The sequence below is a fragment of the Cimex lectularius genome, unplaced genomic scaffold, assembly GCF_000648675.2.
Source record: "Cimex lectularius strain Harlan isolate CLEC.00 unplaced genomic scaffold, Clec_2.1 scaffold65, whole genome shotgun sequence".
Lineage (NCBI taxonomy): Eukaryota > Metazoa > Arthropoda > Insecta > Hemiptera > Cimicidae > Cimex > Cimex lectularius.
In genome coordinates, this window is record NW_019392646.1 from 1248258 (window position 1) to 1263654 (window position 15397).

The window sequence follows — 15397 nt, forward strand, 5'->3', positions numbered from 1 at the left end:
AATGGCAGGCCGTGGAAGCAGATGAACTGCTCAGTTGAAAATACAATGCTCAATTTGCTGGTCGGTCACTTATGTTCAAAATATGTCGTAATGTTAACTGATACAATCAGCGAGGTTATACGGACTGATGCTAGATTGTCTGTCAACAAAAACCCAAAGTAAAACTAGCAAATCTTACTATTTTTAATAATCCCTCTATTTTTAATATTCATGATTTAACAGTCAATATTTTATTTCAACTTGAATCATCTTAATTTCATTTTAAAAATCTTGACTGTTCTGATTTCGTCCTTTATCCGGTTTGTCTGCTTTCTTTGCATTGGCCTAAAAAAATGATTATCCTTGCTTAATATATCATAAAACTGGATCGAGTTTTTCACCAATGTTGTCCATGTTTAAAGAGTTGTTTCTCCATTGAAAACTTTTTTTTTGTAAGAGTTCTTATTGGGATCTGCAAGGTGATGAACCTGTTGTTGGGTTCTTTTCGATCACCTTGGTCGGTGTTTGACCTGTGACATTTTTTTCACAAAGCAGCAGGGATAAACAGAGTACATTATTAGTTTTATTACGAAAACACCAAAAGAACCTATTTTACAAGAAAATTTGAAAAATGGTTTAATTTAATGGCAAAAGGCTAAATTGAGTTGAAGGGCGGTTATTAAGACGATCGGGGGGGCTTTACCTACCTCTACTTTCCAGCACCGACTGCCTGAGTAATGAGATGTCCTCCCTCGAACTTTTCGTCGTCCTCGTGTTGAAGACATACCATAAACTGGAGTAATTCGGAAAAATCTGAGTCTCTAGACGCAGATCTGAAAGATAACGAAGTAAGGCGGCTAAGGCCAGGACGATCCGACTCTCTGGCACCAAAATTATATAAAAAACGATGATTATTCGGAAATCGTGAGATGCGGTCTGGTGTGATGTAGGTTTCAGAAAAACATTTTCTTTATCGTGCCAACGTTTCGATCTTTATTGAGATTATCTTCAGGGCTCAAAGTGTTTGTTGCGTAATTGTACCATTCTTGCGTGTCGTGTTGAGAGTGCCCTCACCTACATCACACCAGACCGCATCTCACCATTTCCCAATAATCATCCACTAACGGTCACTAATCACATATATAAAAACATAATTAAAATCGAAAAATTCGATCTGACTAAGAAGAAGAAACATACTCGCCCGACTAAGAATAAGCGATAATAGGTTGCAAAAGCCCGCATATGTGGCAGGCATGTAAAGGAAGGTTTAGGCTCTATTTCATTGAAGGGTGTCATTCCTTGGTTCAGCAATTTGTTGCGGATCAGGGATGCGGTCACAAAGTATTGTAACTTCACGCCAAGCTTTCGAACCTTGTTACAGCCTTCTTCACGGATCGACAGACAATTACAACAATTCAGGCTTACAATAGATGAATAAATTATGAAAAGTTAACTTACATGTTACATTGCCATAAATCAATTTGGTTACTATAAAAGTAAGTTGACTTTTGATTTATTGATGTATTCTATGCCTAATTGTAAACCTAAATTGTTGGGATAAAGGTCGAAAGCGGTATGTGTGTACTGAGATTGAGTGCGTTATATGCGTGGTGTGTAGTGTGAAAAGGGGACGATGGTGAAACTGAACATCCAATTAATTAAGGAGTGAAACAAGGTTTTTCTTGTAAGAAAACCAAAAAGTACTTACATAAAAATACGTGTCACGAACCAAACTAACTTTTTTTGCATTTTTATTCATTTTTCAATTGCATTATTTTTATTCACGAATAATCTGGATCTGTGGATATAGCCTGGATGAAGAAACAAATTCAATTGCTACTGCCAAGCTTTCGATCTGTTTTGAAGCCCTGATCAGAAAAAAACAATCTTAATATGTACACTTTGACATAATTAATTTTTTAATAGATGGTTTCAAATTTCGTTGAAGACCAACTCAATCACAACATTGCCAATGACTGTAATGCAGGATTGTCACAGTCAGTTGTTGGTGCTTATACATTATGGCAATGTATAGACATACTTAAGATGGTTTTGCCCTGATGATGAACTAAAAATAGGTCGAACGTATAATAGTAAAAATTGAATTTGTTTCTACATCCAATCCATTCCAAGATCTCGATTATTCGTGAGTTAAAAAGTGATCTATACCTCTACTTTAAACGTTATTTTTATTAGAATATGATCAATCGATTTTATAAATGGTAAATGTAAAGAAATAATCAAATATGTGACAAGATTAGAAGCATGGTCAGATTTCGATCAAACTGCTATCGTGAAACGAAAAACCCATGTAATTTGAACATTGCCAATTTGTAGACACAAGGCACGTAATCGGTTATAGTTCTGAAATGCCAGTTAACATGAAGTTTAATCCGTCATTAAATACCGTGATTTATGAGGAGCGAGGTGCGCAATTACACGAGATGGAAGCCCGGGGCTGCGTTGAAAGGGGTCACGCCTCCTCGATTGATTTATGATCAGTTTATTTCCTTTCGATCTGACGTGTTTGCTTGTTTGCAGGTACGGAATGAGCCTGGACGACATCGAAAAGGGGCTGCCCTTGATCGACACATCCAAGACTTTGATACGTGAAGTCTGCCCGTCTTACCTTGCCGATGTCCAGTGCCACGCCGGCAAGTACAGGAGACACGACGGACTCTGCAACAATTTTGAAAATCCCACATGGGGTGCAACCAACACTCCGTTCACCAGGTGAAAACATTCTAGACAAAGCGAAGGTGGTGCGTACACAACTAATACAACTTTGCTGGATGAGAATATCTGCTTTTTAAACGAAATAGTGTTACAGCTTTTTACGTAAATAAACCCTTTTTTAGATTTGCTTTCTTAACTTCAAATTAATTTGAAATTAAATAAGTTTTAATTTTACATTAAACAGTTTATTTGACGGAAAAAGTTATGAAATCGTGAATTAAGATTAAAATTAAAAATTATATAAATTTAAATATTAAATTCACTAGTTTTCGTCGTACGCTTGACCAACTAATATCTTTCAATTAATTAAGGTTTTTAGTTGAGATAAAAAAGTTAGTGTCCGAGTGGATCGAGGCCACGACAGTTCAAGTGGTAGAGCAGCGGCGTATCTAGCCGAAGATCGTGGGTTCCAATCCCGCTCGTGACACTGACTTTTTTATATCAACTAAAAACCTGAATTAATTTCAACATTAAATTAAGGAATTATTCTTTTATATAATGGCCAAAAAAATTAACACAAGCTGGAATACACAAGGAGAGCTTAGTTTCTCTTCCTTAGGTTTTTTCCCCATGAGCCGAAAAAGTCTAATCTCACTCTCTAGGATAGCATACGAATAAGGGCATTGTTTTTAATGTGTTTATTGTTTTAAGGAATGGGTTGCAATTTTATCCCCATTTTTATTGTCATATGAAGGTGTACATTTTTAATTCTTTTACAAAATAATGCGCTTAATAAACATTAAAAAAATTACAATTCATTATTAATTAAAGGGGGGATATTATAATATGTATANTGTGCATAAAAGAATAAAGAAGAAAAACAGAAAAAAAGAAGAAAAAATATTTATACATATGTATCTCTTATTTGATCCGTTGCGCCGATTGTTTCCCCCATTTTAAAAACGTTCGTTAGTGCTCACTGTGATTCGCTATTTTCGCACGCTACTTCCTTTTTTTTGGCTGTTTGTTCGAACCACCGGGATTTCTCTTACTGTGCCTGCCGATCGTTGTGGCCAAAGGTTGAGGTAACACCTAGAAGCCCAGGTAAGGGTTGTCCATTGTCCTTTTCCCAGCCGATTTTCTTACCCTCCAGTTTTCCCTCCTTACCTCGTTCGCAGAAGGAAGCTTCAACCTGAGGTGAGTGGGAAAGCCTCGTTACAACTTTAATTAAATTTATAGATTTTATTATTTTCCAACCCCCCGCGAGAACACCGAAAAATACAGTCCATCTAGGCCAGAACAACTCCCGAAGCGTCCTCAGCACAAAAAGATAATGGGTAGAATATTGCATTTCTTAAACAGTGGTATCAGAGTGGTATTTTAATTTGAAATTGAAAAAATTAAATTGAAGTTAAAAAATGTTAATGTGAACTAAAGCAGATTAATCATATTGTTTTTATAATATAATTTGGTAGTAAGGTTTGTTATAATCTAGGTTATTAGGTTTTGAGTTATATTTAGCTCAAAATGAGGGGGCAATGTGTTCCGAAATGCATACTGAATTGAAATTATGTCCTAAAAAGTAATTGGTGTTTTAGTTAAAACAAAAAGCAACATAGATCATAAAAAAGTTTAATTATAGTTAAAGGTAAAGTTAACGTTGGGTGAATTTGGCGAATAAAGCAATGTATTTCAGATGGACTTGGAAAAGCGAATCATAAACACCAAGTGATCATGGCTAGATGAACCCGTAATAATAATAAAGTTTTCTACCAGCAAATTTAGCTAAAATGTTTTCGTCGGCAAAAGCAAAAAATATAAATAATTTTCTTGTCACCCTAGCCAGATCTTCAAATTTGGATTTATCTCACTTTAAGAGTGAAATGACTATCCTCAATCTTCGAAAATAATGTGGATAGTTTTAGGGTAGTCCAACTACCTTGGTCTCTACTGATTCGTCAGTCAAGTTAAAATTTCGTTTATTACGTTTGTGCGTTTTAAAATAACAGACTTTCTCATTTCGTTGTCATGTGGCAAGCCTAACATCAGGGCCTTGATAGGCAAGCTCTTAAAAAAAATCGTAGCTTAGTAAATTCACGTCCTGCAGTATAAATGTTAACTGTAATTGGCCAGATTATTCTATAGTAGCCTCTAAACATTAAGCTGTTCCTCTCATATATTATTCACTTTTGATAAGATCGCAGTACAAAAATCCCTTTAATTAATTTACTTCAGTCAAAAGGGACATCCAATGGAGGCCATAATGGATATCCTCCCGTTCTTGACCAGTTCTTACCAATTTTATTGATTACTTCGGACGACGGGAGTGACGGTGAGTGGCTTTTTTTCTATACATTTTTACCACGAGGCTATCGGAAAACAGGTCCTGCAAGATGATTTGCACCGGATAAAACCTGCCATTTCCAAACCGCGGGTCGTTAATATTTGTCGCTCTTAATTTCTTCAACGAGGTAATTTATTCAATCGGCCCTGAAACAAAAAGACTGGCGGGAATTGCATTAAATCAACCCCAGAAAGTTCAGAAAGAACATTGTGTTCCCTTGCTGACTAGACCAAAAAGTACAATAGCTAAAACAATACAAAACTATTGGGTTAAAGACACAACAGATCCACCAAACATTGGCCACCACAAATATGCACACCATTTTTATTACTTAGCGAACTCACATTTAATGCTCAACAGCTTCATCATAATAAATGCATATCTTACTTACCCAAAAAAAACCAACTGAGTCAATTTTGGTCGACTTTTAGATCTATAACAGTTCATCTTTTATATCTTCACTAACTTTTTTCAGACTGTTGCCACCACAGTTCGCCGACTGGATGACTCACCCTAGGCAATCAGTTCTCGGTTCGCAGCTTCCTCTGCCTCGTATTGTTTCCAGGACCATCCATCCTGACGAAGGATTCCACGATCACGCGGGAACCGTCATGGTAGTTGCTTGGGGACAGTTTATGGATCACGATTTCACTCTCACAGCCACTCCGTTGGGTACGAAAAAAAATTATATTGACATTATAAGAATAAACGCGTTTTAATAAAAACAGATTGATTTTGGGACCTTTAAATATCCTAACCGATAAATTTTAACCTAATTTCAGATCGATTTAGTAAAAATGAACCCGAGGAATGCTGCAACAGGCCACCTCATCTTAAACACCCTTACTGCATGGACATTGTTATTCCGGAAGACGATTACTTCTATAATAAGTTTAACGTCAAATGTCAAGATTTTGTGAGGTCCTTCCCTGCTCCCCGACCTGGATGCCGACTTGGTAAGTCGTTACTAATTTACGATTGGTATATCGAAACAATAAATTTCCAAATGTTTAGTTATTCAGATATCGTGAGTGCGGTCGGGTGTGATGTAGGTTTCAGAAAAAGATTTTCTTTATTGTGCCAACGTTTCGATCTTTTATTGAGATCATCTTCAGTGCTCAAAGTGTTTGTCTTCTGTGTAATTGTTCCATCCTTGCGTGTAGTTTTGAGAGTGCCCTCTTTTTTATTTTGTTTGTTTTCTAAAAACATTAATCCATTTATTAAGCGAAACAAAATAATATAACTAAAAAAAAAGAAAAAATAAAGGAAGAGGACACTCTTTTTATCCCATTTTTCAATATTTACAAAACGACAAATAAGGATTAAATTTTTTTTAAATTTAATTGTTTGTCAAAATTGGACGAATGAAGAGCACACATAGAGACAGACGCACTAAGGGGTAGTCACTTTTGCACTGATAACACAGGGGGGGTTTTACGGGGAGAAGATCAGGGGTGAACGGCCGCTCCTATCCTTTGGCCGTACAGGTAAGGCGAATAGTACGGTGCGATGGTCGGGTTGAAAGTACTGAACGGCGACTGGAGTGATGTCGGCAGGGCTCCGGTTTGCCGTACCGGTGATATCGAGCTGCGGAGAGCGGGCTGAGCGGAGGGTTGGGGTAACGCAGACGATTCAGCAGAGAGGTGTCCGCCGTATGGCTCCTGAGGTGTGTGAGCAACTCTTCGGATGATGTGAACCTCTTTTCGCAGTAGGATGGGCACTCTCGACACGACACGCAAGGATGGCCCAATTACACAGAAGACAAACACTTTGAGACCTGAAGATGATCTCAATAAAAGATCGAAACGTTGGCACGATAAAGAAAATGTTTTTCTGAAACCTACATCACACCCGACCGCCTCTCACGATATCTGAATAACTATCGATTAACGGTCACTAATATCTACACAAATTTCCAAATGTTTTAGGCTCAAGAACCCCCTTTAACACACTGACTGGCGTCATCGATGGAAACACTGTGTACGGTGTAACTGAAGAATTTGGACGCTACCTCCGTTCTGGATACTCCGGTCTGCTCAGGATGAACCCTGTATTTTCTGAATTCGGGCTAAAAGATTTGCTTCCTCTTAAACTCGATTATCCAGATGAAGGCTGTACTAGAGCCAACAGCACAGAATACTGTTTTGAAGCAGGTATGTGACTACTAGAACTTTATACAGTAAGTACCATAAAACAAAGGTCTATGTGATATATGACAATTTTCAGGGGAAATTCGTGTTAATGAACAGCTTGTTCTTGCATGCATGCATACACTTATGGCAAGAGAGCACAACCGGCTTGCTCGTGAATTGGCTAAAATAAATCCCCACTGGGATGACGAAACTCTCTATCAAGTGTGTTTTATTAATAAATTATGCTTATGTTACAAATTAAAAGGCAACTTACTTTTTTTTATTTTATGATTAATTTAGGAAGCCAGAAGAATAGTTATCGCCCAAATCCAGCATATTACCTACAATGAATTTTTACCTATCATCCTTGGAAAGGAAGTCATGGAAAAATTTGGTCTCATTACTGAGAAAGAAGTAATTTATTCTTTAAATTACACTTCAATACTTACACTAACCATTCTCTATTAATTTCCAGGGATATTGGGATGGATATGATCCGACTGTAAATCCTAACATTATTGATGCATTTAGTGCTGCAGCTTTCCGTTTCGGTCATTCACTCCTTCCAACAGCAGTTGAGAGATGGAGCAAGGCGCATAAATTTATTGGTAATAACAGTTTTTTTAAAGTATCACTTTTCAGTCATCATATGTATTCATTTTGTTTCAAAACTCGTCAAAATTCATCTTTTTAATCGCATGGAACTGTCATGGAAGATGGGTGGTATTTATTTTCTGGTCACTCTCTGAACTTTTTTTCCATACAGCTTCCAAAAGGTTGTCAGAATTAATTCGCAGGCCGTATGATCTGTATCGTGCTGGTGTCATGGATGAATATTTAATGGGATTGATGAATCAAGTCGCCCAAGCCATGGACGATTCCATCACACAAGAGGTAATTTATAAATCTATTTGTGTGCTTCCCAGATGTTTTCACTTACGATTGTATTTCTAGGTGACCAACCATTTATTTAAAAAACAAGGAGCTAGATTTGGACTTGATCTTGTCGCATTCAACATGCAAAGAGGAAGGGAATTTGGAGTTCCAGGATACATGCAGTTTAGGTAAGACAAAATCAAATAAATTGCTATTAGGCTTCAAGAGATGGCACCACTAATACTAACCAGGGGAAGACCAGATTGGTGTGCCACGGATTCGGGCCAAACTATTTTTTATGATACTCCACTTCAAAATATCGGTCAATTATCTGCACTTCTTGTGAATAGGCGCTGGTTTTACCAAAAACAATTTTTTGAAAGTTGAAATTTTCCGTTTTTTATTATTTTCATCTCGCCGTTCTTCTTTCCCAAATCAGCTATGTGAATATATAATTTTATAATAATTTTTATTTATTGTGAGTGTGAGGGTGTGGTGTGATGTAGGTTTCAGAAAAACATTTTCTTTATCGTGCCAACGTTTCGATCTTTATTGAGATCATCTTCAGGGCTCAAAGTGTTTGTCTTCTGTGTAATTGTGCCATTCTTGCGTGTCGCGTCGAGAGTGTAAAAAAATAATTTTTATGTAAATTCCAATAAAAAAATATAATAAAAGCTATCCAAATTTATCAATTACCAAAAAATTTCTAAAAACTAAATATTTTTCATGTAAACAAGGTCATAAATTTTTTTGAAATTAATATGAAATGTTCGTTTTAGCAACTCTAAAGACCCCTAAATATTTTTTTTAAATTTACAGATTTTGAGATATCTAAAATTTTACGAATTTTTAGTCGTTATTGGAATATCTTCAGTCAATTTATGAATAAAAAATTATAATGTTAGAATTACGGCGATGAGGCGAAATCTAAGTTTTGATCATTTTCTGACCTATTTTGCTTGCAGAATGTTTGTTAAAATATCAAAAGAGCAGTATTTTGTTGATTTATGTTTTCAAATCATACCAAATTAGAATATGCTACATCGTAGAACATTCTTGTTTTTATGTTAACCAATAATGAAATTATAACACCAAAAATAATATTTTTTAATCTATAAATACCAATTTATGCACTTTTAATTACATTTATTTGACGCTTGTAAGTTTTATTAATTTGGTTGATAATTCGTTTTAAAGAAATTGTCAAATGCGTTTTATAACTGCATCAAACATTAAAATCGTCCTATTATTACCATTTAAAAAACAAAAGAAAACGAAGTTAATTCTGACAAATAAATTGCCTATATTGCGTATTTTCTTATAGAAATCTTTTCTATACTTTTATGTTACATACTTTTACGTTAAAAAGCTACATTCCTCTTCTTTTAAATGGAATGTTGTCCCTAAAAACGTTTTAGCCGTTTTTGGATTACAGCCGTTTCAATCAGATATTCTGATAACGATTTCTTAAAAATTGGAGAAATTTTAGATGTCAAAAAATCGAGAAATTTAAATTCAAACAAAACTTTATATTTAAGAGTCTCCAGAAGTGCTAAAAGAAATTTCATATTAGTTTCAACGAAAAATTTATGACCTATTTTACCTGAAAAATATTTGGTTTTTAAAAAATTTTCGGTTATTGATAAACTTGGATAGATTTTACTATATTTTTATTGCAATTTACAAAAAAATGCTGTAAAATGATACATTCATATATTTGATTACAGCAAGTAGAACGGTAAAATATAAATATTAAAAACGGAAATTTTGAAAAGTTTTTTTATTGCAATTTACATAAAAATATTGTAAAATGATTTATTCATATAGTTATTTGAGCAAGTAGAACGGCGAAATACAAATATTAAAAACGGAAAATTTCAAAAGTTTTTTTATTGCAGTTGAGATAACAAATGCTATAAAATTATACATTCATATAGTTGATTTCAGCAAGTAGAACGGCGAAATATAAATATTAAAAATAGAAAATTTCAAAAGTTTTTTTTGCAAAACCAGGGCCTATTCTCAAGAAGTGGCAGATATGTGTCCGACATTTTGGAGTGTAGAATCACCAAAAAAAATTTGGTCCAGATCCATAACATTCCAACAGGTCGTCCCTTTGTAAGTTGTTTTCTACTTATTAGAAACGACAACAATGCACAAATTTACAGTTGTATATTAATTTAAAAAATAACTAAATAAAACAAATAATATATGACAAATTTTATGTTTTATCAGAAAATTCTGCGGGCTTCCTGTATCAGAAGATTTTCTTGATTTATTCGGAACTATGCCAAACACAACAGTTCAGAGGTACATGCAGATATTCCAGCACACAATGGATGTCGATTTGTGGTCAGGAGGTGTGTCTGAAAAGCCACTACCTGGCAGCATGATTGGGCCAACTTTTGCTTGCATAATTGCCACACAGATGAGCTACCTTAGGAGAGGAGACCGATTCTGGTATGAATTACCAAACCAGCCGTCATCATTTACACCTGGTAAAGATTCTTCTTTTCCGCTATTCTCGTTTTTTTCAGTTGATTGTGAATATTATCTTTTCAGAACAACTGCAAGAAATCAGGAAGACCAAGCTATCAAAGATAATCTGTGACAATACTGACCTCATCGATACTATTCAAGTTTATCCCATGGTGCTTCCAGACTACGAAATGTAAGTTCAATGTTAGTGACTTGTTTTTTCAATATTAAAATATGCCATTGATTTTTTTAGCAATCCTAGAGTGCCGTGCAGAAGTGGAATCCTTCCTACAATAGACCTCACTAAATGGGCTGATTATGATGTTAATCAAGATGTAAGTCACACTTACATCCTCGGAAAGTAAACACATATAATTTAGTCTGACTATTGGATGTAAATATTGAAAAACGAGGAAGAAAACATCCCTTTGTAATTCATTTAGAGACAAAAGTGGCATAATTATTTTTATAAATAACACATTTTAGTGATTGGATTGTATAAACTTTGTTGTTATCAGTGTACATAACAAGTTTGAAACGGCGTGAACTTTGCTTTTTCCAAAAAGTTATCGCACCATAAAAGATTGTACAGAAAATTTAAAAATCAAAAATTGCGCTGTATATAGTAAACAGTGTAATCAAACGTGTAAATCAATGGTATTTACCTAAAATTGTATTATAATTAAAGCAAACAATTTTTTTTCTTCGAGTGTTTGTGGACAAAACAATTTATTGTGCCATCATTATCCTCATTGTACATACATTTTTCATAATAATTTTTGTATTTAGAATGTAAGTGACATAATTTATATTTAAATTACTGTTTTTATAAACAAATTGATATACTACAGTGACCTTACAAGGTAGTTTAATTTATTTCATTATTTTTCATATTGAACAAATAGTTACCATCAGAAAAAAATTGATATTAAAGAATTTCAGTCATTACTTATAAAAGATTACCATAATAAAAGTTACCATGTTTCTAAAACTGCCATACTAATAAGGTTGTGAATTTATTTAAATCAAATTTGATAATTTATAACTATTTACATTTTTTACATTGTAATGTTTTTGTCTGTGAATTGCATGAAATAAACTGCTCAATATATTCAAGTAGTGTTTTGGATAGCACAAAAAAACCACTTTACCACACGTAGTAATTTGTAGATAAATATTTTGCCAATTTGCGTAGAAGTTAGTTTGCTTCCAGAAGGAAATATCCTCAAGTTCACCTGGCTTTATGGGTTTGGTAAGTCTTAAATCACTTATTAGTTTTGTGCTTGTTTATAACAGTATTGTAAAATATTTAAATCTATATCAGATTTTGACAAAAAAATTGTAAAGTTCATATATTTAATGTTTTTCATTAAAATAATTATTTTTTCTTAATTATTTTAAAACTTACTTATTGTAAATTCATCATTAATTAAGAATGAAAAGAAATCAATAGATAAATTGGATCTAAATTAAATAACCAGCCATTTTCCTCTCTTATGAAAGTGTTGTGTAGTCATTCTAATTCATAACACTCACAGGCCTTTCTTATTTTATCTTCCAGACCCCAACACCCTTTTTCCTGTGGTGACTGAAATCCTCGAAGATCCTTTTTAAAACTTTTAATGCACACCCTAAATTCAAATAGAATCATTGCTTCTTACCAATTCCTGAACAAGGAAAAATGTATACAGTGTACATTTACACTGAAAAAACAGTGTAATGACATCATCGACATCAACAGCAAGAATTAACAGACTTGTATTCAAATCAGAACCGTAGTCTTACTTGCAATACTGACGTAAGAGATAAATTAATTGAAAACTTTTAGACCAAGATCTGATTAGACTGCCAAAACTGAACTAATTCTATAGAAGACATTTCTGCGACGAATCTGAACATACATATATCCAAAATCCAGTGCATTCAATCCTTCCAACCAAAAGCACTCAGACAAATTTTTAAAGCTTCTTATGTCACCAACATCACTATCAAGAACAACCTCAACTTTCCTTATTGTCAACGAACTCATCAATCCTGCTTCTCAAAGTTGCACATCAAGCTTTCGATCCATCCTAAGTCTACTACCCAAGCCTTATCTACATTTTTCCATCCTGAGAGCCAATATCTTTCATATTGAGTGGAAGAGTTGGCTGGTTTTTCTTAACCTGTGTCCGTATGTAATGCTGGCCATAGTGTCACTTGGAGACAAAATCATATATGCACAAATATGTATTATATTATCATGTGTACAGACAGCACATAAATTATTTATTAAAAAATAATTGTACAGTTAATTGTAAGAATCAAAATATAAAGTAGTAACTAGTATGTGCCATAATTATTTTGAATAGTTACTGATTTTTCAAATGCTCTAAGATGAAATAAAATTTTTAGAACAGTTTGGCTAATTTGGATCAATTAATCTGCTCTATAAATTACAAAGAAATTTGTAAAACTGAGCATTACAAGTTTGATTGAAAATTCTAACTCAATGCTGTTTCAGGTGCGCAATTCTGCAGGAAAGAATGAAGATGTTAAAAACGGCCGGGTACCATCTGACGAACTTTACACAAAAGCGATATTTACAAATATTAACTCAAGTTTATTAAACACGACAAACGATACTATTGGAAAAGTTGCAAATGTAATAGAAGTACCTGATAACTCGACGTATAAATATGCAAATCCTTTAAAACAAAAGGAAAAATACAACTCTGATGACAAACCGATGAATGACACATTCAAAGGAGAAATTTTAACTAAAGGAGGTATTAATGACAATAAACTCAAAAGCGATAGAAAGGTTTCAGGCAAAACCAGGAGAAAGAGACAGGCCGCTGATTATTACGACGATTACGAAGGGGATTACGATCATTCGCCTAAATCAAAACCTACTGACGATTATTACGATCAGTATGATCACGGTAAAAACCCCAGAAATCAAGATTACGACTCCTCGGAGAGAGACACGTACGATATCCATGGATACAATAAAGAGACGGAAGCCACTCGATCGCCGCAAAAACAATACCAACCTGCATATACCATCAAGGGCAAGGGTAAATCTTCTTCCGGTTTACATTCAGGCCGCCCGGTCGTATTCAGTCAGGGCAAGCCCAAACGACCAGCCCAGTATTACAAAGGTAACAGGCATTACCCGGGTGGGGCAACATCGACGAGTCAGATGACAATGAGCCACAAAACGGAACCAAACGGCGATCACCATCACCATCATTACTACGATGGCTTAAAAGAAACGCACTACAGGCCGAAAGGAGTGAGCCAGACGACTTACGACAGCGACGGACCGGTCAAAGTGTACAGACAGCAGTCAGGCAAGCACAAGCACTACCACCACGTTAAGATTCCATCGAAGAACAACAAGGAAATGACATCTTCTGAAGAAGAGGAGTACTTCAACCCGGAAGAATTGACGACCAAAGAACTCGAGGACATTTACAAGACTTACGACGACGCGGATATAGCTCGGGACGTGTTCCTCGACACAAGGCCTAAAAGGCCGACCAAAACACTTTTCCCCCAAGTCGCCAAAAGCAAAGAAGAGGTTGATAACATTTTCAAAAAGGTTCAAGGTTACCTCAGCCGCAGTAAGCCAAAGTCAACTCGAAAAACGCCCAATAAGCCCAAAAGTTACAAAAACTATTGGGAGCTGGACTACCGCATACGGAAATAAATAATTTTGTATTCACTTCATTTTGAAAATAGTTGGCCAAATGTTAGCATCTATTAGTTTTTATTTGTTGATTAATGTTTAAGTAAGTATGAACTGTAAGGTCGTATTTGTTGTTTATACCTTAAATATTTTATTTTTATATGTATTTTATAAACAATAAAATATGTAATATATTATGTATTAAGGATCGTAAGATAAATCTTTTTTATAATTAATAAATAAAATCTGTAAACAAGAAACCAAACTGATTTTACATCGATCACGGTTTTAAATATGTTTCGTAAGCTATTTGCATATTAATTAATTTTTGTATAAGAATTTGTGTTCTTAGTCTTATCTTAATAACAGAATAACAACAGTTTATAGTTCATGTCATGATTTCTGTTAGATATCTGTCAAATCTGACCAAATAATTTTGGTCAAAAACGTCACTTGTAACATTTTAAAGAAATAATGTTAAACAAAAGTAAACTCGTGTTATTATTATTGTCATATTATTTTATTGTTGTTTGTTTTTTTTGTTTTTTTTTAAAAAGATTTCAATACATATAAAATAGCTAGACGTTAATTTATTAACTGAGCATTACCTATGTAAGACAGTCCTATGGCACTATCAACGAATGTTTCATTAGAAATAAGCCCAATTTATCAATGATTCTCCCAAGTTCAGTCACGTTTGGAATGTGGGGCGAGATATATGTTGTTAAAGGGACCCCTGAAGAAGCTGTACTCGTTTAGGCTCCGAGCAGTCTAGCCTTACATGATGAACAATTTTTAAAGATAAGCCTATTCCAAAACATACATTTTTTATGAACATCACCGATAGACACATACAAAACAAGAAAGAAGAATATTTTTCAAATATTTTATACGATACAATATAATAATATATACCTTTTCCATCAAATTAACCCTTTGCAAATATAAATTAACCTTTTTAATTTCAAATTGCCTTTTTTTTAGTTTCAAATTAACCTTTTGATTAAGCCTTACAGTAAATAGATGGTAGGAATCTATAAGTTGATAGTTCTTATCAGCAGAGAAATTGCAATTACGTTACACAAAGATTAAATAAAAACTTTGAAGTAAAAGCTAGTAAGTTTATGAAGCTTTCAGTTTAGTGTCTATAGTCAGAAACAAGCAATTGTGGAAGGAAAAGTTTAAGTTCGTTCAAGTTTAAACTTTATATTCTAATCGGAAGGCGATTTACAGGCGATA

General features: G+C 34.3%; 2 protein-coding genes across 2 annotated transcripts in view; both read left to right on the plus strand.

The window, feature by feature from the left end:
* LOC106674332 (chorion peroxidase) overlaps nt 1-11219 on the plus strand; it is a 58339-nt gene extending 47120 nt beyond the window's left edge. The window contains exons 5-16 of the mRNA XM_024230452.1: nt 2521-2712; nt 5475-5671; nt 5782-5955; nt 6928-7152; nt 7226-7353; nt 7432-7545; nt 7607-7739; nt 7898-8025; nt 8086-8195; nt 10243-10505; nt 10570-10678; nt 10739-11219. Of these exons, the coding sequence (XP_024086220.1) occupies nt 2521-2712; nt 5475-5671; nt 5782-5955; nt 6928-7152; nt 7226-7353; nt 7432-7545; nt 7607-7739; nt 7898-8025; nt 8086-8195; nt 10243-10505; nt 10570-10678; nt 10739-10850 (1885 nt within the window). The 3' untranslated portion in view covers nt 10851-11219. The remainder of the gene's footprint in view (nt 1-2520; nt 2713-5474; nt 5672-5781; nt 5956-6927; nt 7153-7225; nt 7354-7431; nt 7546-7606; nt 7740-7897; nt 8026-8085; nt 8196-10242; nt 10506-10569; nt 10679-10738) is intronic.
* A 1757-nt stretch (nt 11220-12976) lies between these two features.
* LOC112128403 lies at nt 12977-14190 on the plus strand. The gene has a single exon (XM_024230454.1). The coding sequence runs from the start codon at nt 12977-12979 to the stop codon at nt 14177-14179; it is 1203 nt and encodes a 400-aa protein (XP_024086222.1). The 3' UTR covers nt 14180-14190.
* The last annotated feature ends 1207 nt before the right edge of the window (nt 14191-15397 follow it).